The sequence below is a fragment of the Acanthaster planci genome, linkage group LG20 (genome assembly GCF_054643075.1).
Source record: "Acanthaster planci isolate LZ-2023a linkage group LG20, COTS_SCS, whole genome shotgun sequence".
Taxonomy (NCBI): domain Eukaryota; kingdom Metazoa; phylum Echinodermata; class Asteroidea; order Valvatida; family Acanthasteridae; genus Acanthaster; species Acanthaster planci.
Window position 1 is genome coordinate 3,688,436 of NC_141796.1, and position 23,898 is coordinate 3,712,333.

A 23,898-nucleotide genomic window follows, 5' to 3' on the forward strand; every position below is an offset into this window, starting at 1 on the left:
CCATGTTGAAATAAATCCCAAAATGACACACCCTCAAATAAATATTTTTTAAATCCCCAAAGTTTATTCCCAAAATCAATCTAGAAGAGAGAGCATCTCTGAATGGGATAGAGCCATCACTTCTTATCCAAAAATTGAAATAGCCACAAGCTTCTTTCTTTTAATGTTTTAAGTAAGATTGTGTTCACAATGACCACTCATTTGGGGGGTTTTCTCAAGTAAATAAAAGTTTTACTGAAACATATCCCAATACTATTTGAAACTTAAAGATTTAAAGCTTGTGCATGCCATCTAAGGCAAACCTTTAACGTCGCAGCTGGTTTGTGCACAAAAATGAAAGATTTCCACCAATGAATGTTTAGGCTTTCCAATACTTACACTGGACAGTAAAAGAAACTTGTCACTTCTGTCAAAGGCCACACATAAAAATTCACTCCATGTAAATAAACAATTTTTGTACACAGGTATGCTGCAATCCCCCTTACTAATCACATGCCCAAAAGCAAGTGATTATCTTTATAACAATGAACAAGCACAGCAACTTAGTTACTGAATCAAAAGTCACACACAAAAGTACTCTCCACTAAGCAAAAATGACCCATGAATGGACAACATTTTAAACAACCAATGACAAAGTGACCACCCGTTTTGTCAAAATGATGTGCATGAGTGGTTTCTGTATAGGGATGCCATCCTTACTGACTACGCATGCACATTATTGAAAATTATTGTGACCTCTTTATTTCGTCCTGTGACATTAATTTCTACGTAAAACTTAAGTCTCATTCTGTTACTTTTGATTCAGTAACCAAGTTGCTGTGCATATCAATTTCTTCTTTGTTATAAAGATAATCACTTGCTTTTGGGCATGTGATTAGTAAAGGCATACCTGTGTACACAATTCGTTTATTTCTATGGAGGGAATTTTTATGTGTGGCCTTTGAAAGAAGTGGCAAATTTCTTTTGCTGTCCAAAATTTTTATGTATTTTAAGGTGACCACCATTCCCTTTGGCAAAATTTGGGTTCATGATTTTATGTTTAATGCTTCTGTGAGACACTTTTCCTGCTACGAATTTACATGTTCAGTTTAAGATACCTGTACGTCATTTTTTGAAAATTTAATCATTAAATCGGATCTTACAAGAATTAACTTTCTTTTTTTACTGTCAAACATGGATTTGAAAAGCTAAAATTTCAAAATATATCGATTGCTCAAAAAACCTTCCAGTGAGGCTTATGTATCATGCACTACAGAGCACAAACAAAACCTTACAAAAATTTGCCGGCCTCACACAGTACAGGTTTCGTGCTACGCGCTCACAATCACATGCATTGGACTCCCCATAAAGAGATTTCACTTTCTGGTCCCCTCTGGTAGAATCATCTTCCTATGAGCCTAATCATAGCAAAGTCCTTGGCACCTTACTAACGCTTCCCAAGTGAATACCTCGCATACACAATTTTGTGCATATGAGACATTAGCATGAGAACCAGCATGTGAACCAATATGTGCACGTACGCCATTTGTTTGCATTACATTGGTTCAAAATGACGTCACACTTTAATAGGTACATGTACTCATTAACCCAAAAGTTTCGTGTTACAGACATGACTTGTTATTAACAGTGCCCAATCTCCTGAACTGGAATGCATCTACATGTCCCTGTGTGGCAAAGGATTGGGGGTGAAATTAGTTCTTGCATAATTCTACCCAATGTCGGAGCAAAAATGGTTGAACATGACAGGTAAACAAAATTGTACCTCTTTCATTAACCGAAGACATTCTAAATGACTGAGGCAAACCAAATAAAAAGAAGTGTTGTATGTCCCCGCACATAGGTAGTACACGTAATGTCAATGTACAGTGAAGTAACAAATTCAATGAATATCTTCCAATGCAAGAACGCTTTTTAAATCTGGGTTTGCATCAATTTGTCAACCGAAAAACAAGGGCAGTTTGTCTTTAATAAGCCAAACAGTATATCTTGAAATTATGCTTTGCTCTTTTATGACATTCTTTTGAGCACTAAAAAACAAAGCACGATGATGTACTATAAAAGTGTGTAATAACTATTCGTGCTATGCAACATATTCTGATCAGCTTCACACACTTGGAACAGTTACAAAGACACTTCACAAGAAACTGAAGATGCACAAGAAGTTGAAGATGTATTTTCAGTTTTTAATCTTCCTCCATGGTATGAATCAATTAATACAACAGCAGCACTGAACCAGGACACATCAAGAATACAAAATGCTTTTGAAGATCAGTTTAGATTCATTTTAAATACGATCAACTCCAAATTTTGAGCCGCGCTGCCCTTGGGACCGAAAGCAGGAATCAGGAGACTTGGATCTGAACGGGTTTATTGCACACGACCGGTGATCAAAGGAAGATCTAATCCTCAACTACTGACATGTCAGACTGTGGTTGTCAGGGGACTGCCGGGGGGGGTTCAAGTCTGGAATCTATATAGGTTAAGAACAACTGCAGTTACAAGTCTGCTAGGACAAGGTTTAGGCAGTATAGTTTAAAGGTGCGACTCTATTCTACCCGATGATACAGGAACTCAAAGATCTCTGCCATACTTTGTGTATTCACACAGATATATATATCACTGAGCAATCTTGAATCAAAGCAATGTGTATGATCAGATCTAAACTATTCAAGTTGGGCTGCAGCATTTAAGGCAATCATGCATTCCATTACAATGCCAACGTTTTTTAATGCACATCTCAACTTATTTTTCCACTCATTAATGCAACTTTTGGTTGCGGATGTACACATGTTACAAAAGGCAGACAGAACATCAACAGAGGACACAAACTGTAAGATCTATACTATACTCTACTTGACAATTAGAACATAGGTCAACTAGGGTTTTCTTAGTTATGAAAGTACTTCTCCCTCAGGACAATGTGTACACAGAATATGACAAACAAAACCAATGCAATGTTGACTGAGAATCTTTAGATATTTCAGTCACATCATTCAACCTGCCAAGCTATGTGCAAACAAGTAGTGTACACTTTACAGTCCGTCATCCAGTCTTAGGCAGTATCTGTGTTATTATGCATGTTGCATACAACTGAAGGTCTTGTAAAATGTCAAACAAGCCATTTTGAGAGAATTTTCCGCAACTTTAAGAGCACATGCAGCTTGACAGTATAATCTAAGAACGTTTTCTGAGATCATTCCAAACCATTAGGCATTAGACATAATATATGCAGCGACCCTTTTATTGAAAGTAGTCCATGTATATCGTGTCTCAAGGATGCCTAAATACCTTCTACAAGATCAAAGCTACAATGACACCATGAAGTGGTGACGGACTAGCTGAAGAGCTGAAATGCAACTACCGCTATGATGTCAGCAACCTTCATCCCTCCCTGTAAAGCATCTGCATCAGCAATACAATCTCTTTCCTATTTGCAAGCCCAAATGTATCCCCCAGCAACAAGACTTACCCGAGGAACACTAGTCTGTCATAAAGTTGAAGCACTTCTGACACACGGGGGTTAACAGAAAGAAAATCCATTCATTAATAGCAATCTACACAGGTATGAACTCCAACAGCATCACAGGCAGGCCAAGTGACATCTCAAAATGAAACTACCATGCACAAGACAAACGTGTACTACCCGTCATCTTACTTAAGAGCGTACTTAGACAATAAAGTGGGCAGACTAAAAGGTTCTGAAATATAACAAACACTAATCTGTGGTTGGTTACATTAATATATGACATCAGCTCTGGTTCAACTCTGGTTTATTCATGTGAATCAACAATTTGATGAATTTTCTGTTTGCTTAAGATTCAAGGCATATTATTGGTCTGGACGATAAACAGCGTCCACAACTTTAAATCGAATTTGAAAGCTCAACATTACAAATCAAATAACAGGGAAAAGCCAGCACAACCTGACCTTAGGGTTCATGTTCCTATCCCACTCCATTCGGCCTTGACTGATTTTTTCTATATCCCTGTTCAATTCACTGATCCCTTTTTCATTTACACAAAACTAAAGTAAGCAGCGTTTTGTTCGACAGCATTGTGAGCTGTGTGTTGGGTATGTGTAGCATTTGTTTACACTTCCTAACCTGTACACAGAGAATTAGTGAAAAAGAACATGGCAAACACTGCCCTGGCAAATCTACAACAGTGAATTCATTTCCCTCTAAGTTATGTACATATTTGTCACATGTTTTTAAAGAATTTATGATACAAAACCACACCCAGTGTCCACCACACTGCACACATTGGTAATCCATTTCACAGACTATTCAACAGCATTTTAATAAACTGCAAGAGGAAACAACCCTTTTAAGTTATACTGACGTATGAATGAAACTAAAGGAGACATGGCGAAATTGCTGCAGACCAGACCCAGGCATTGCTGAATACACCGGGGTGATGAGATGAGTATACATGTGCAATCCTACATCACTTAGTTTACGATTTAACTCAACCAATGCAAAATGTTCCTGGGCCTTTTTGGAACTACAATTAACCGGAGTATATCAGGCATACACAAGGACAGGTGTCTTCAGGAATAATCAGACAATCATTCTCAATATACAGTGCCCTGGAGTAACCAGACTCTTCTCGTCCGCAGACAGAAACCAGGTCCAAGGCAAGCATTTCTGTTTTTCATATTGTCCTGATCATCTTTTTTTTAACCGTAGAATATTCTTCTACAAATCCAAACCTCATTGACTGTGTATTTTTTAGAACAAATAGGCCTCACCGCTGTAAACATGCAACAGGCTAAAATATAAGTCATTGAAACTTCCTAACAGTCTTAAATAGGTAGCCACAGCGGAGAAGCAGCTGCAATAAACTGACTTCATACCAAGTCTCTTTGGTGAATCATACACTGTACCAATGAAGAACACAAAGCCTTCAAAGCTCCAATGCACAAGCACAAACCGAGTGCTACAAACAACCCAACTCTGGAGGTTGCGTCGGATGATATAGTACACTACATCACTAGCTGGTGCTAGGTACATACACAGAATGCGGGGCAATGGTTACATGATACACATTGACAGACACTGCTCCAGCAAATTAGACAAATTAGAAAGCTCTCACATAAACTCTTCTTGCTCTTCAAATTGAGCACAGCATGCTTTATAAAAACAAAATGCATACATCTTATAATAGAAAAGACAATGTTGGCCCAAAATAGCATTTGTATTTGTAGGTTGGCCTTGTGTCTATCAGAACGACGTGCCTGGCAAGGAAATGTTGGAAGTTGGCTTCTGGATTGATACGCATGAAACTACATGTCAAGTCAGCCACACTTCATCCTCAGTGAGCGGTTACAAATCACCTTGAAATCACAGAAGTATCTAGCTAAGTTGTACTATGTACATAGCATGTAGTCCATAGTGGAGAAACAATGTAAAAACCAATGCACTGTTCCAAAGAAATGAGAGTTGACTGGGTGGGATGATGAAGGCAGTTGTACATACTCTACATTATTGTACCCTATGTCTTGTGGGGGCTGGTAATAAGATGACCAATCTACTGGGTCTTGCACTCCTGTGGCTTCTGGCCATCCTGTAGATTAGAAATGACACTGACATTACATCATCATGACATCACAGCAGGTGGAATTAGGAGTGGAGACAAAAGCACGCAAAAGCTCTGTGTTCAGTAAGATTTCAGACTGACTGATGCACCCAAAACACCAACCTTGAGCTCCCAAAGGATGTTGTCTTAGGTTTGACATTCTAAAGTGCTGCTTGACCATACAAGGCGCTGATGATACGATCATTGTGGATTTCTCTGTCAGACTAAAAACTTTTGAGTGATATCCTGTTGATGTTTGACATCAAATCTGTGAGATTTTGGTAAACTATTCTCAAATTTCCAACCACGGAGCCAACCAAGTTGTTATACTTTTTACTAATCATCAAGGGTGCGATGTGGAACACTAATGACCACTTGTAACATACAGTGTAGCTGTCCAGTTTAGCTAAAACTAGCCAAAAAAATAGAGCCTGGATTTGGTTTTACACATTTCTATAAATCTGCCACTGCACACTTAAGATCTGAAGGGTACAGACTTCCTGTTCCTAGGGCTTCCGCTTTTCAGTACACTCTCAGACTGAGCTTTAAGAATGAGATTGAAACTAAATCCTTGGACAAGGTTACCTTCCAATCATGTCAACATGAATAAAGATTTATCTAGAGGAATATTAGAGTATTTATAGAGAGACACTACGTAACAACCATAACCTCTGACCAAGGTCAGTGCAGAGTAAGTACAGAGGCGATGGTTCCTTGCTCATGATGTTAGCAAGCCATCCTTACCTTATTGGGATCATAATCAGGATCATTCTCATCTTCCTCGTCACCTTCTTCACCATCAGCATCCTGTCAAATCAAAGCAAACAATCACCAATACGGGCGATTCACAACAGTGCGCCTCCACAAGTTTGCAACGCATTAGCTAATCAGAATGCGTGAAATCTGTTGACCCTTTCCAATCGTGTACTGGGTCAACAAATTTCGCGCATTGTGATTGGCCAACGCTTTGCAAACTCTTGGAGGCGCACTACTGTGAAACACCTGTATCATGCAAGTCAATATGACTGCTTGGCTGATCAGGTTACAGATCACACCATTACACTTCATGTTTATTTGATGGGATAAACGTACAACAAAACCTGGGATTAATTGTCACAATCACAGTATTCAAGAGAATAGCAACATGAGAAGACAATCAGTTTTTATTTTCAGTTATGTAGAATAGCCCTGGCTGAATTGTCACAAGAGACAGGTCAACCTGACAATCAGTTGAATTGTCACAAGAGACAGGTCAACCTGACAATCAGTTGAATTGTCACAAGAGACAGGTCAACCTGACAATCAGTTGAATTGTCACACAAGACAGATCAACCTGACAATCAGTTGAATTGTCACACGAGACAGGTCAACCTGACAATCAGTTGAATTGTCACAAGAGACAGATCAACCTGACAATCAGTTGAATTGTCACAAGAGACAGGTCAACCTGACAATCAGTTGAATTGTCACAAGAGACAGGTCAACCTGACAATCAGTTGAATTGTCACACAAGACAGGTCAACCTGACAATCAGTTGAATTGTCACAAGAGACAGGTCAACCTGACAATCAGTTGAATTGTCACAAGAGACAGATCAACCTGACAATCAGTTGAATTGTCACAAGAGACAGGTCAACCTGACAATCAGTTGAATTGTCACAAGAGACAGATCAACCTGACAATCAGTTGAATTGTCACACGAGACAGGTCAACCTGACAATCAGTTGAATTGTCACAAGAGACAGGTCAACCTGACAATCAGTTGAATTGTCACAAGAGACAGGTCAACCTGACAATCAGTTGTTAGCATGCAGCCGTTTGTGATCTTTACAGCTGTTAATCTAACTGTGCTCACTGTGACAAACTTCCATGAGTTCTTTCTTTCTTTCTGAAGGGTAAGTTTGAACCAAGCACTATGGGAAACCTAAAACTACACATGGATTTCCCAGTGACCTTTGATTTCCATACTGGTGTCTTTACTGAGTGAGTTACCTTTGAAAGCATCCTGATTACGACCCAAATATTGCTACCATGGCTGTAAGCTATCCTGATCAAGACCACATTGCAGTATTTCCTGAACTAGGCTTCACATCTTTGTTATGCCATTGACTGTTTAGAAGACTTGGACTCCAAACCACACATGACTTACCTCATCTTCGCCATCCTCTTCATACTGCAAGAAATAAAACACATCATTTCGGGCTTTTTCACAAAATGGCTGGACACGGATAAAGGTCCTTACTCAACTCAAAGATTTGATGTCACTTTACTGAATGCGCTTCTATCTACAAACCAATTTGGCAAATACCAGTGTTTTCAGTGTGAATAGAATAAATGATTTCACTGACAAGAAAACTCTCCTTTCAATTTTGCCAAAATCTTAAACCATGGCTATGTATATATTCCTTCTCACACATTCTTATCAATCGTAAGATTTTTCAATTTTATCCGTAAATTTGACAAAGAATTCAATGGTTCTTAGCAATTCCTACCTCATCATCCTCAATTGCTTCCCCTGTGAAGTATAGCACAGCTCGTGGTATAATGCGCTCACGGATAAAATGACCAATCTCAAAATCTGCACTCAACAGGTTCTCTGTTTCCTCATCCTGTGACATAGACAATCAATGCAAACAAGCGGTCAAAAGCCAGATATCCGGAGCGATTTGTGATACGTGCAGCCAAGCGTTATCTCAACCGATAGGGGTGACTTGTTTAAATGGTGTGCAACACAAACAGAAATGCGTTCAGAAGACCACTAGACACACAGGGTCTAATAATGTAAACATTTCTTTATTCTGGTAACACAGCAAGTGTTTAACATGCGCCTTTTCCAGAAGTTGGTCTGGTACCGGTACAGCAGCAGCCTCTTGCTACCAAATGGTATGATGAGTGACTCCTGCTTCTTCAATAATTCACAGTCAAGTCGGCAAATAGGATTGTTCCTTGTCTTCGTTGCATAATCTAGCTTCCAATCTCACCCACTTTGTTATCACACTTCAATCTACTTTCTCCTATCAAACTGAATTCAGATTTGCTAGCAAATACATGCATGGCCTAGGCAATAAAGACAAGCAGAAGTAACAAAAATCAAAGCTCATAAATGAGACCTCTTCCCAAAGGAAATGTTGTGGAAAGGCTGCACAATGTCAGAGCTGAGATTGACTAAACACTATCACCCACATTAATTACGTTAAGAAAGTTAACAAGGGCCCAGCTTCATAGAGCTACAAGTATCTTGAAACAGAACATTGGGAAATGATAGCATCAGGTCAGTGAAACATTCTCCTTCTAATACATACTGCAGAGGGGGTTACATGAGAGTTTACTGATAGGCCTTGACATTAACACTAAACCGGTGCAAAATAAAATCCCAGTAGAGAGTGCTGTGGACTATTAAAATTCATTCTTTAACTTGCCTGGTGGGCTGGTAAAGAAACACCTGTTGGAAAGTGTCATTTGTCATATTTGTAAAGATAAATACAACAACTGTTGTGAAACTGATTGTGGATGCTGTTTATTATTAATTGTAACGGTTGAATTCTACACTATTTTGACAGCAAGACCGTACTGTAACGGTTGAAGTTTAAGGATAAAATTTTTAAAAGCCAGTCAAAGTTAGTTAAGCTAAAAAATGTCCATCGGGTCAGTGGAAATTCCTGTCATCATCATCATCATCATCATCTTTGCTTTTACGTCCTTCTTTCCCTGGAAGCAGGGGTTGGGCTAGTAAAACTAAAAACCAACTGGCCCGGCAGGCTAAGTGAAAAGCATCAAGGTCTGTTACTGGAACAGCTCCTTGGGGTTGACTTACCACCTCAGCCCCATCCTCAGGGCCTTTGGGAGGACTGAAAAAATTGAAGAAGGAGTCATTCTGCACCGTCTTGGTGATCATGCGCGTGGTACCCTTGCCTTTATGTTTCTGCTTCTTCTTGATGACCTTCATGGTCACATTCTTACCCTTCTTCCAATCAATTGTGCAGCTGGAAACGGGATTCAAAATGTGCCAATTATAACTCACAATGTCAAAGGAAGAGACACGGTACATTACAGCAATCATTCTGTGACTTGGGATCACCTTGAGAAAAAAAATTGCAGGGACCATAGAGAGCTGGGGAACCTCTGGTCCAATTACAAAAGTACTCTAGCCACAAAGTCATCCATACGGCGTTTGTAGAAGACTGGTGTTTTAGAAAGATCTTATGCACAATTGCAATACTCGCATCTTTGAGATTACTACCATCTACCAGAGCTTCAGTTTATAAGTCTTCAAAATTAGCTACTACCAGCAGATGGTAACTACTCACAAACTTTGGTGGCACCTTGCTGTATGCCTTGCAGAGAGAACTTCCAGTTCCCATCTTTTTCGTTTTTCCAGAAGTAACACACATAAGGTTCAGGACAAATTTCCCAAATGCAAATTTTTCTGGTCAAAATTGCTAGGTATTATATTCCAAGTACTACGTATGAATAATCATGTCAAACTTTTACAAGTATTTTTCTCTGAATTGTACTTACATTCATATATGGTAGTTTGTGAAAACAGAAATCTTAAAATCACACGGTAGTGTATAACTTTTAATGTACTTGTCACTATGGCGTGCGCCTGAATGGCTGCCCCTTGCGAGTTGGTCTTCGCTATTCCTCAATTTTCCATCGGAAAGATCTTTGATGAGGAAACAGAAGCAGCCTGTACACCTGGTCTCTAAGATTACGCTGGGCAAGTTATAACTACCGAGGATTTCGGACTTTGCCAGAATAACCGGATTCTCTATGCCGATCTCGATCACCCCACCAGCAATGTGATGACCACCATGATACATCATTGGTGCTACTGCCTGCTTGTGCTTGCATTGATCTGCACAATACTCATCTCTTTGTGCCCAACCAAATGTGCCATCCAGACTTGCAACATGGCGCGGTACAGCAGCGATCGTCTTAAAGAAATACACATAGGCATCCCATCCCCACAGCTTAGACTGCCTAGGGAGACATTCAACCACATCTTGTCCCTTGGAATTGGTAGACGGCGCCACGTACACAGAGGTTGCAGGGCCGGCAAGCGTAAAAAGGAACAGGCAAGTAATCTGCAATCCCAGAACATGCCGCACCCTTCCCTTGTAAACAGTACAATGAAGCTCGGTTTGATAAATTGTCAGTCAGCCTGCAACAAATCTGATTTAATAAGGGATCATATCCTCGACCATGGAATTGACATATTAGCCCTCACCGAGACCTGGTTCCGATCACAAACTGACCATAATGTTGCAGCCACCACCCCCAATGGATATCAGCTCATCCACGCCCCCAGAAAGGGTCGGAGAGGTGGCGGGGTTGCATTAGTTTACAATTCGGCACTTAAGGCGTCATTGACTACCGAGCAACCATTTAGCAACCAGACGCCGTCGCCCACATCCTTTGAATACATCCAAGTCGATATTATGCATGACAATCGGCACTTCCGTCTCATTGTGGTATATCGTCCTCCACCTTCACCGAAACACCGGGTCCCATTCAGTTCGTTCATTGATGAATTCTCCAAACTACTCAACCAGCAAGTGCTGTTCACTGGCACTCTCATTGTGCTTGGAGACTTCAATGTTCACTGGAATGAAAACACAGCTGAAGCCAAACTCCTCAGTGCAGTCATCCAACAATTCAATTTACAGCAAATGGTCGACTGTGAAACGCACAAGTCTGGCCATACCATCGACCTTATTATCACTAGCCGATCAGAGACTCTATTGAAATCGGTCTACCCCTCTGAGTTTGTTTCCGATCACTGCGTCATCCACTGCATCTTGAACTTACAGAAACCCAAATTCACAAAAAGACAAGTCAGCTATCGGAAATTGAAGTCTATTGACCTCAGTGAATTTCAACATGACCTTATTGCATCGCCCCTGATAACTAATCCTGCAACTTCCCTGGATTCCTTAGCCGATCAGTACAATAGAGTACTGGGGCAACTTCTAAATAACCATGCACCCCTCAAGAAACATGCAATAACGGACCGACCTGCTGTCCCTTGGTATAATGAAAGCCTTACCAAAGAAAAACGCCGACGTCGTCAGTTGGAAAGGAAATGGCGAAATACTAAGAACCAAATAGATCATGACAATTTCAAGGCACAACGAGACTTAGTCAAATTCATGTTTCATCAAGCTAAGTCTGACTACTACCATAAGAAAATTCAGGGCTGCGCAGGGGACCAAAAAGCCCTTTTTAAAATAACAAATCATCTCATGCATCGAAGTTCTACTCCAAAACTTCCGACCTGCTCATCCCACGAGGAACTAGCTAGTCGCTTCTCAGCCCATTTTGTCGGCAAAATACACAACATTAGAGACAACTTACAGGCGGTGGCGATTAATCTTCCACCTGCAGTAGTTCATCATGAGTCTGCGTGCCAGTCCTCCCTCACAACTTTTGCACCTGCATCCGAAGAGGAAATCATCAAAACCATCAAGATGTCCCCGCCCAAGTCAAGCCCACTGGACCCTCTTCCAACACAACTGGTCAAGAACTGCTTGGACACACTAGCTGGGCCAATAACTCGACTTATCAACATGTCATTTGAAGACGGGCAGTTTCCTAGCTCTTTCAAAGCTGCTCTAGTTACCCCAGTCATCAAGAAAGACAATCTAGACTGTAACGACATGAACAATTACAGACCCATATCTAACCTTTCTTTTGTGTCGAAGGTAGTAGAGAGGGCTGTGGCGGACAGGTTAAACGCACATCTGACTAAGCATCGCCTACGGGAGAACCAACAATCTGCTTACAGAAAACTCCACAGTGTTGAAACGGCTCTAGTGAGTGTTCACAACGATATCATGTGTGCTGTGGATGCCAAAAAAGCGGTGCTGCTCGTCCTGCTTGACCTCTCTGCTGCATTCGACACAATCGATCATGCTGTACTTCTTGAAAGATTGAATGTTAATTTTGGTATAAAGGGATTAGCTTTGACCTGGCTCCAATCGTATCTTAGTAATCGCCGTCAGGCTGTGCAGATTCTAGGAGCATCATCAGCAGAAACTTGTGTCCCATACGGCGTACCCCAGGGCTCTGTCCTCGGTCCTGTACTCTTTACCCTTTACACTTCTCCACTTGGACACATTTCTCGCAAACACGGTCTACAGTCACATTTCTACGCCGACGACACACAATTGTACACAACATTTTGCCCGACTATCAGTGGCGACGACTGTAATGCACTCCACTCCATGACATCTTGTTTACATGATATACAAGAGTGGATGGCTGCAAACTTCCTGAAGTTCAACTCCCAAAAAACGAAATTTCTAATTATCTGTTCTCCACAGCTCAGAAATAAATTCCACATTCCAAACATGCAGGTTGGTGATGCCCAGGTAGTACCGTGTTCAGATGCACGTAATCTTGGCGTTTTGTTCGATCAGCACGTGACCTTCGAGAAACACGTCTCACACATTTGTCAAACATCATACGCTCATCTCCGGCGCATCGCTACTATCCGGCGAATGCTTACAAATCAGGCAGCCGAACAGCTCATTCATGCTTTCATAACTTCCAGACTCGACTTCTGCAACAGCTTACTTTCTGGTCTCTCTAATAACACGCTCCGTCGCCTTCAACTGGTTCAGAATGCTGCTGCACGCCTGCTAACTGGCCATAAGAAATCCACACACATCACCCCTATTTTTCAAGCCCTTCACTGGCTGCCTATCCAGTATAGAATACAATACAAGATCATTTTGCTCACATTCAAAGCACTTCACGGTTCCGCCCCAGACTATGTACAATCACTATTACAGGTTCGCAGCTCCAGGTCGGGCTTGAGGTCATCAGGAAAGTCACTATTTGTTCCTCGAACCCGCCTGAGCAGTTATGGTGACAGGGCCTTTTCAAGTGCCGCCCCCCGTCTTTGGAACTCCCTCCCGGTAGATCTGAGAGAAACACATAACCCCACACTCTTTGCCCAGAGATTAAAAACCCACCTTTATGTCCTAGCTTTTCCTTCTTGAGACCGAGGCTCTTTCATCAGACCGGCGCCTTTGAATGGTCACCAGATACAGGCGCCTTATAAATGCTGTATTATTATTATTATTATTATTACTTTTACGAAACTGCTATAGTTAATTAACCCCTTGACGACGGGAATTTCTTCTCGAAAGCCGACTCCAAGAATTTAAGCCTCGCTTGGCCACAAAGGCCACCTGCCAAACCGCAAATTTTTGGTTTATGGCCTCTGCACACTTTGAATTACACGGTGAAAAGGCCGATTGTTCCGTGGCACGCGGCTCTACTCACCCTTCCACATTCCCCTTGCCTCTTTTCAAAGTAGGGACTCTTGTGAAGCTGGTGATTATGATGCAAAATCGGTCTTTGCATTTCTGGGCTACACACAAAGGCCAATCACCATATATACAAGAGCCAGGGTCTGCCCTCTTTCACCGTGTTCGCTCCAGCGTGGGCCAAGAATAATAGCTGAAAAGCGGGCTGAGGATCTCAATTTTTACGGTGGCTATAGCAGCTTCCGGGCGCGAAGGGGTTAAAGATGTTTTCAAATAAAGGTACCAAATGCATCCAACCTAGACTGTGTGTTAGTTCATGATGATGTGACGATATGTCTTTGCCCTGTCCTATTCAAAATCTTAGCAATGAATAGATCTAATACACAAGCCACAGTTCAATGACTTTCTGTGCACCATTGGCAAAATGAGTACACCCCTTAGTTATGCCAGCAGGTGCTAAGCCTTAGGAAGAGAACAGGCAAACACATTACCTTGCAGTATAAATTCTCTTCACCAAATCATCACATTGGGTTCACATTCTTTTGCTCTTTGCTTGAGTGGTATGGACTTACCCTGATGAGCTGATGATCTCAGGTCCTTCAAAGCTGAATGGGTCATTTTCATCTGGCTCTGATCTCATCTGGTAACTCTTAGTCAGGACGGCATTAGTGAAGTAATCATTCGCTGAAAAGTGAAACTCTAATGTGAAGCCCTACAATGAGAAAACATAAAGCTCATTGAGATATCAGTCCAGGCATGTAAGCACATTAACCACTTCCCACCGGGGAGCCCTGTTTCGAGCACCGTGTGTTTATACGCAGAGCCAGGGTGCCCGGTTTCGGACTGTACTCGGAACAAAGGACCTGCTGCTGGGAATTGCCATCATTTTTCGAAAGTAATCTGGCACTGTTTTGAAAAAGTGTACCACTGTTTTGGGCATAGCGTGCCTGTGGATTAGCATCGCGGACAAAAGTGCTCCAGGGCCCCATTGATGAGCGACACAGTGCCACTGCACGCTACTCCAGCTGTGTATGAAAAGACACTACTGGCATTCACGGGAACAAAGGAAATTATGCAACACCTCAAAATTCTGAGCTCTCTTTTACAGGGCTGAATATTCAGGCATCAATGAAGGTTGCCTGACAGATAAAAGTAGCTACCAGAGAGTTGTTCGTGTGGGTGTAAACGTCCAGTAAATGAACACATGAATTATTGAAGAATTTTGAAAACGGAAAATCTTGAAAAGGTCCCACCATCACATCCCTCTAAGAAAATCCACCTGGCAGAGAGTGGTTAAAGACCAACTCCACAACAACAGTTTTAGAAGTTTCTAAAACAAACTCTTTTTGTGTTTAGTGTGTAATAAATCACATATTCATTACCAGATCATGTCTGTATTGCGTCTGTATTTTTTGTAATCAACTAGAAATTTCCATGATAGGAAATATCATGGAAATTATATTTATCATTTAAATATTTCTATTAATAGAAATATTTAATATTTTATTAATAGTGCATAAATAACAACATGGATGAATTGTTCACCTTTCCTGTACCTTAGCTATAATCGAAGTCGTGTACGATATCCTTTTTGTGCAACGGCATGCACAATGTTGAACGCTGTAACTTCTCGCAGGATTTTAATTTTTCTTTTTTGCAAGAAAGAAGAATTCTGATCTCTCACGTTCCAGATTGTATTTATTTAATTTTTATTTGCATAGTTTTATACCAAACACTTGCGGTCCAAGGGCCGAATTGAGGTTTGATGTACAATTAAAATACTTTAAAATAAAACGAGCGCACAATGACCCATATTCGTATAACACAAAAGGTTGAAAGCAAAACCAGTATCTTGATCCGAAGAGCCGTTATGAACAAAATGTTCAAAGGGAACGTATTGGTTGCTAGGAAGGTTTAAGTCTGTATTAGACTCAACTATTTCAAAGCTTGATTTCTTAGTTATGGTTTAGCTTACCATTTGTGTTCCCTCATGGAACTTGACTCTAATGTCTTCAAGATGATGAAGAATTGGCTCATCATGGTCTTGTATCATATCAGACAAAATGACTACATTTCTCATTGTAGTCAGCCAGAAATCGGGAATACCACTGGGTGATTCTGTGTACCAAGAGAGGGGAAAATGACTTCCACTCATTAAAAAGCACAACATAAAAAGCTTTCTGTTTGTCCCTTTTACTGACATTGCAAATCTGTGACTTTAAGTTTGTTTGAACCACAACTCCTTACATCCTACGAAGTACACGTTTAAAGGTTTCAACAATGAGTGGATTGACAGAAAAATTGACACCTTTAAACATGTGCTGCTATACATTGTCTGACCACTTTGGGGGCCTAATTCTACACATTGAAGTGTTCTCACCAGCTTTTTATGTTTTAGGGGAAGAGCTCCTTTCAGAGGTGGGGGAGTTTGAAAAGCGGGGGACTGTACGTTATTTTAAATCTGGGGGCACTGTTCAAACACTTATGCAACAAATAAAAGTTATTGTGTTCACAAAGCTAGTTACCAGTGTAAGCCCCGGCAGTCATTATATAGTAGAGTGCAACTGAAAGTTGGGAAAACGACTGGGGAAAAATGGGAAGAGAATCGCATTCTGCTGCTTTTCCCCTCTGTGAATTTGAAGTGAATCTGGTACAAAAATGTGTGAAAACAATGCAAAAAAATTGTGAAAACAGTGCAAAAAATGTGCGAAAATGGCACAGAGCAGAAAATTTGCGAACAATGTGCGAAACATCTGTGCGCAAAAATAATGCAAAAACTGTGCATAAATAATACGAAAATGATGAGAAAAAAGGTGTGAATATGTCGGTGCAAAAGCCTGCTCGTCTAGGCCACATAGATTCTGGACGATGTAGACGTCAGAGGCATGGAGCAAACACACTCTCAACGGATGTGAGTTATGGTTGTACACTGGGCCCATGTGTCTAGGGTCCAAAATCGGCCACTGCGCACATGATGTGGGCATGGGTCGTTTTTGTGTACAAACGCGTAGTCACCCAACTCCCAGTAAACATGATGCAGTAAACTGATTTCTTTTGACTTTTGTTCCTGGTTTTTGGCGCACTTCACTGATATTTCTGAGTCTTTTTATATGCTTAAGTGGCTGAGGGTTGTAATTTCTAGCCACACTCAAGTTTCTGGAGAAATTTGCTACAAAAAATTTGCCTTGTAGGCCAGATTTTTAGCCTCATGGCGCGATTTTAGTGTCACAGCCCAGAATGTCAGCATCACAGCACCCTACGCGAAAGTGAACTGGCAAGAACACTGCTCTGGTAGAGCCTATGACTATGTACATGAGAATTTTCTTGAATATTTGGAGCTGTACTTTTCATCCATAGATCAAGCTACAGTGTGTAATTGTTCATTTGAAAATCAGAAGTCAACTATTATTAAGCATGTTAATAAAATAAATTTATAAAAAAGGCCAACTACTAGTCACTCAAAACTACAAATGTTACGTCCATCAAAAGAAACTTCTGTTTCAGAATACAAACGCTACTGCTATAGTTATAATACATGAGAATCTCTTCCCTTGTGTGTCATCAGACATATTATCTAGGAAGCCTAATTAACACATTATGTCATGCAAGATATCAAATCATTTAAAAGACTAAAATATCTTCAGGTACATGTTCTAGATAGTGCATGGTTTCCATAAATACACCATCAGTATCCAATGTCATTTCACTAATTGTTTATACTTCTTTCAATTTCAGTTCAACATTCAGAATAAAACTTGGCTTTGAAGTTGCATTCTCCAGGTTTTATCTCCTGTACTGCAGCTTTTAGATAATGCTTACTTCCAATGTCAAAATAACAATAATTTTAAATTAGAAATTAACAAAAATTTGGAAATAAACGGCTTACCTTCGTCTTTATCTTCATCTACCTTGGCCTTTTCTTTTAAATCATCCTGAAAATGGGAATGACTGATTGTCATGGATCTGCAATTGTCACATTTAAAGTTCTTTGCACAGACAAGGCAATGAAACTGAACAAAATGCATGACCAATATATTCTACTGGACCACTTATCTTTAACCCTATAACCACCCAAATACATTAAAATCCATTTCAACTTTTGGGTGGATTTTGATGGATTCAGTCCAGAAGGCCTAAGGAGACGTGTTGATGGGTCATGATGGAGTTGGTCCAGGTGGCCTGAAACACTGCCGAGACATTCAGTGCATGTTGTCGTGGCAACAGTACTGATGACATCATGTGAACCACGTGTAATTCATGTACATGTAGGTCTGTCAAAAAGACCATCATGCCAGTGGTGGACTTTTAGGCAAGAAATGTGGATTGCACAGAGGGTGCTGAATTGGATGGATTTGGTCCAGTGCTTAGAAAAGGACAATAGGGAGTTAGGGTTGAAAGCTCTGAAAAATAAAGTCCATGAGCCATTTTTGATATCTGCACTGTCTACGGGTATGATACATATACCAAGGACAATTTGTCTGTTTATTATGCCCTTTAACCACTTGCCTCCAGGGTTTCCCGAACTGGGCTTCTTGGGTTTGTATGCATAGCCAGGGTAACCGAAATCTGACAAGAGTTGGGCCTAGTAACAAAAGACCGTACTCAGAACAAAAGACCGAGCTGCTGGGATTCGCCATCATCTCACATTGGCATTAGCAGAGGTAATCCATCATTATTTTGAAACAGTATACCACTGTTTGAGGCATTCAGAGCCGGCAGATTATCAGTGGGGACAAAAGCGCTCCAGTGCTCCTGCGATGAGTGATACAGTACCGCTGCAGGCTAATCCGGCCACGTTTGAATAGATGTCACTGGCATTCAGCAACTGACTGGGCCAATTTCGGGAACAAAGGAAATTACGCAACACCGCACAACACTGCCCAATACTAGGGGGCAGGCCTGGCTGAGATACTCAGGCATCAATGGAGGTTCTCTGTCAGATTAGAGTAGCTACCAGACAGTCATTTGTGTGGGTGTAAACATCTCGTAAATGAAATTATGAATTTTTCAAGAATATTGAAAATGGAAAATCTTGGGCTCCCCCTGGAACTCATCCCACACATGCAAATTCCACCCAGCAGGAAGTACATTTTGATTTGTGTCTGTACCAAGTTGGACTGATAGTTCTAGAGAAACTGATTTTCAAAAATCACTATTGGAGGCGTGTCACGTATGACCTCTGTCGATGCCATCATGACCAGCATGCACCGGTAACTATTCCAGAACAATCCACGCATAAACGTCATTCAACCAGTTTTCTAACAATGTAGAGCCTATTCGCATGCATGTTTGCTACATCAGAGTTCAGTGCTGCAATGTTTATTACACTGCCATGTCACCATTCTCAAGGACATTATACTTGGTACAGTGTGATTTGGCGACTTTCTAATGTGCGTGTCAGGAAAATTACGTCCAACATACAAGATGATAAACACTGACTGTTGGTACTCACAGCAAGTTCTTTTAATTTTTCATCAGCCTCTTCTTCCTCGTCATCGCTGCTTTCCCATTCACAGTCTGAATCTGTTGGTTCAACCGCCCCAGTTACCACATCTCTCCTCTATAAAAAGAGAACACATCAGTGACATCACTGCCACACCTATCAATGAATTCAGGCAATTCACAAAACACTGCGCCTCCAAGAGGTTGCCACAGAGAGGGTATTTTATCAAGATTACGGTGGACAAAAACAAGGCCAACTTGCTGCGATTTGCATTTGAGCGCAACTTGAGGGAAGTTTTGGAACACTGGGACATTCCATGTTGAAGAAAGAAGAGGATTAACCCAAAACTGCTACTCTGTATACACTGATGCATCTTCTTCCTTGAAAAACACTGGGACTAATTCAAGATCACTGTGTGCAGTCAGTGAATAGAATTTGTCTTCGACCATTTCCCAAAGTGCAGTGTGAAATATGGCCTTTATGTGGCAACCTGCTGGTGGCACACTGCATTATGAATTGCCTGTATTGTATCTTGCAGTCAAATCAAATGGAAGTCTGAAACTCGGCTGCATTTGTGAGTTACATGTAGATACACATGTACATTGTATACATATGCACATTGTTATGACTACTTTCAGCAGCAAAGTACCAACTACTACATGTACAACTATCTATGAAGCTGGCCCTATTTGTTTTTAATGAACCCTTCCGAAAAAAAGTCTTCTGTTACACGGTAGTTTGTTTTCTCAATTCTGAAGGGAAATGGTTGAACAAATTTCTTAACTCCATCCAGTTTGAAACATTGTCCAAAATCACCATATTCTTGTAAAAAAGAATATTTAACAAAATTCCCTGAGGTTTTACTGGTGAAAATTTCCACTTTTTTGCAATGGGAAGTACTGGTACACTGTCACAAACATATGCAGCATCATTTCAATATAGTGAACAGTGCCAAATGAATCCTTTGTTGTTCCATCATAACTCCAACCCATTATCATATTATCCAGTCAGACAATGAGTCTTTACACCAAGCTTCTTTGCGTCTATTGATATAGCCACCTACCTTTTCAAACAAGGCTTCATACATCTTGGCATACTTGCACTCTAGTTGGTGTACCTCCTCATAGAATTTGGCCTCCATCTGTGTGTACTTAACTTGGTAATTCTTCAGTGCTTTGACTCGTCTCTTCACAACTTGTGGTAAACTGGATAAAGGAGAATAAAATTATGTTAGTCGGCAAACTTTCATAGTCTCAATTATTTAAGCTTGGAAAAGTAGGAAGTAATGCTTACATACAGCATTAATTGGCACGAACAACACTTTCCTTAAAAACTGTATTTTGCAAAGAACTAGGACAGGTCTTAATATGAACACAAACATTTGTATGTATGTATGTTTAACTCCCTTTGGGCCTGCATTGCACATGGCAAGCGACCACATTATCATCCAAGTCCCTGTGACTAGACACATACCCTAGTACAGCCAACTATCTACACAGAATACTGATTTGATTACATCACCACACATAATTAAACCTGTGAAAGGCACTAGTATGAGAACCAGGGCTTAAACCACTTGTTTGTAAGGCACTTCCTGGTTCTAAATGACGTCAGACTTCAGTAAAATACATTTATTAAGTGCCAAGTCTGAAGTCCCAGGCCTCTTGAATCCTTTTTGGTTTTGTTTTAACTTGAGTTCAATGTTAGGTCAGTGGCTTTTGTTGTTGAATGAATGTCATGAATGAGGTAATCTTTTTGGGCAGCCAAGTCACGCTGACAACTAATCTTCAAAGCCTGCTGCGGCTTACACATGGAGGACTTTATTAACATAACAATTGATGCTACCAAAACAATAGCTTATCATTAATGAGCTGTGGCCTGAGCTACTTCGCTGCATCGCACCACGCTCACCTAGATTGTCCAAGGGATAATAATCCACTGCAAAGGTGCACAGTGGCGCGCCTAGTAACTGCATTTGGACGCCGTCCCTAATTTTATGTAGCAGTTTTTCCACAACGTAATTGCAAGGAATCACTGAATATCCATACCAATTGTTTTCAACAATGGTCTATCAAATTATTTTCAGAGCAAAAAAATGATGTCTGTAAATAATCAGGGATGGCAGTGGGTTCTCAAGCTAGGGCCAGAAATTTTACAGTGGGCAAAATACGCATACAGTACCTTAAAATACAAGTAAAATACCTGCGCACAAGATCCGCCTAAACACAGCTGCACAATGAACACCAATGGTTAAACACGCCTGAGCATCCTACCCACTTTGTCTGATGAACTCAAGAGGAGTGCCATATATGGACACTGCTTTACACCATGTGCACAAACCCTACGAGAGAGGTCTGAAAAATTCTGTTTTCTAAGTAAACGACTTGGTATTTTTCCCCCTTAAATTGAACTTTTCAGGAAATGTTTTTGCTTTCTGATGGCTAATACCCCTGTAGGTCACTGTAGAGACTAGGGAATAATTAGAGGCGTCCGTATATGGGAATTCTTTCCCATCTGAATTCAATGAAGAATCTGGCCTTTAGTTTGCTTGCAATAATGTGAACACTTGTGTTGGCTTTCTTGTGTGGCTGGCGATGGCTTACATTTCCCAAGCCCACACCACTAACATAAAACTACATTTCACAAAATCTTGAGAAAAACAGATACAGATCTGTCCACTTTATGATCCCACAATCACCACACCAGATAATCAGTAGATGACAGAAGACTCTTTCCAATTAAACTGCAACCAACTTGCATGAATGCTGGCCACCTGATCAACACATACCTTTCATTGTATCCACTTCGTTGTCCCACCAGGTTATCTAGCTGATGTTGGAGAGCTGCTAGTACCTGTGGGTTTTGCAGTGCTTTCAGTTCCACTACAGAAAATGAATCACACAGCAATCAACGTCACTTCAAAATATAATCCAATAACAATTTCAATACTAGTTTTTCTACATGTTCCCCATCACCAACAAGGAAAATACTCACAGACAGGCCATTGGGTTCTCTGTTCAGGGCTGAAAATATTTACAGTAGGTATTAAATACTGAAAGATATGAATAAAATACGCACGTAGGCACACCTTCCTGAAAGCGGTTGCACATAACGAACACTGACAGGTGTGCTGCTAAAAACACCCGAGTATCCCCCCCCCCTTCTGATGAACCTGATGAACTACGTTTTGCTGTTGAAAGACTCTGGCCTTTATTTTGTATGCAACAGTGTACACATTTGTGTTGGTTTGCCTGTCGCCAATGGCCATGGCTGTACATACATGTAAGCACTGTGATTTTCCTGCTACAACGATCCTCCCTGAAGCAAATGTAGTCTGACACAAAACAACCATCGCTGTCTTCTGATTCCAGCCAGTGTCAGTTAAGTGGCCAGCTAATGGCCATGATGGATACAGGCTGCACGATCACACTTCATGCATGCACATAACTAAATCCCAAGTTTGATTATCCAAAGTGAAGACGAGTTGCACAGGAAACAACAAAGCCCCGTGTCAGGTCCTCACAAACTGGATTTCTGCACAATTTATGTAAGGACATTGTTTAAACAAGTGCCAATACCATGTCCATGTATACATCAAATTGTTGTATGCATGTGTAACAGCATATGGAGAGAGGAAAGCGCTTCATCTTTTCAAAGTTCCCATGTGTTAAAAATATTGTCGTTCTAGTTCTCAAAATCAGAGGGTTTCACAAAACATAAAAAACCCAGAATTATGGCAACTGCAGAAAGCCTGGTATTCTTGTGCACAAAATCAGTACAAACCAAAAAACTTTGTAAGTCACAACTTGATGTAAATTTGAACAATTTAGAAACAGAACATATATACATGTACCACACATATTTCTCCTTTCAATGTGGAATTGCCTTCTAGTTGTATGAGTAATCTTGAAATCAGCAGGGACTCAGTCCCAACCTGTCAGGTTGGGCAGCTGATTTACCTAATGGTTATTTGAAGTAGCATAGCTTTACAATTGACCTCAGCAGAAATTTTCCACGTAAAAAATCTGGATTAGTTGCACTAATCGCATCAGGCATCAGCCGCTGTTTCGATTAAAACATCAGACATCAGATCGGCAATTGAAGCCAACATTAGTTGATCCCTAACTTTAATAACAAATACATGTACATAGTTTCCCAAAGTGCATTGTAGACTAGGCAACGTAGAGCAAACTGGAAATATTTGGATCATTCCAGGACACCAGCTCCTGAAAACTTGCCCATCATGGTACAATGCAAGTTACCCAAAGCTCGGCAATCACATATTTCAGAGCACTGATTTGATATTATATTCTTGTCGATATTTTGATCACGGTGCTACACCGCCCTTCCATATTTCTATGACACAATGCAATAGGAACAAATGCAAGAGAAAATGAAGGGGGACTAATACATACTTGTAGCTTTTTCAGCCACTTCAACTCCATCAACATCAGCAGAATCCCCCTGTGCACCAGTGTCAATGGTAACCACAGTATCACTGGTATCCATGCTGCATTAAGAAAACAAGCAATTAATTATATACACGTAGAGCGATCTAACTGAAACCTTCTAGAGTTTTACACATGTAGAGGTTTGAAAAGAA

The 23,898-nt window shown here is 40.7% G+C and overlaps 1 protein-coding gene across 1 annotated transcript in view; it reads right to left on the reverse strand.

Annotated features, from left to right (window-relative positions):
- Window positions 1-2,162: 2,162 nt before the first annotated feature.
- LOC110975437 (nucleosome assembly protein 1-like 1) overlaps window positions 2,163-23,898 on the reverse strand; it is a 35,267-nt gene continuing 13,531 nt past the window's right edge. Inside the window, exons 3-14 of the mRNA XM_022227942.2 lie at window positions 23,711-23,805; window positions 22,084-22,177; window positions 20,359-20,500; window positions 19,305-19,412; window positions 17,739-17,784; window positions 15,828-15,970; window positions 14,425-14,564; window positions 9,391-9,559; window positions 8,069-8,185; window positions 7,726-7,749; window positions 6,321-6,383; window positions 2,163-5,564 (exon numbers count right to left, since the gene is read on the reverse strand). Coding sequence (XP_022083634.1) covers window positions 5,529-5,564; window positions 6,321-6,383; window positions 7,726-7,749; window positions 8,069-8,185; window positions 9,391-9,559; window positions 14,425-14,564; window positions 15,828-15,970; window positions 17,739-17,784; window positions 19,305-19,412; window positions 20,359-20,500; window positions 22,084-22,177; window positions 23,711-23,805 — 1,177 coding nt within the window. The 3' untranslated portion in view covers window positions 2,163-5,528. The remainder of the gene's footprint in view (window positions 5,565-6,320; window positions 6,384-7,725; window positions 7,750-8,068; window positions 8,186-9,390; window positions 9,560-14,424; window positions 14,565-15,827; window positions 15,971-17,738; window positions 17,785-19,304; window positions 19,413-20,358; window positions 20,501-22,083; window positions 22,178-23,710; window positions 23,806-23,898) is intronic.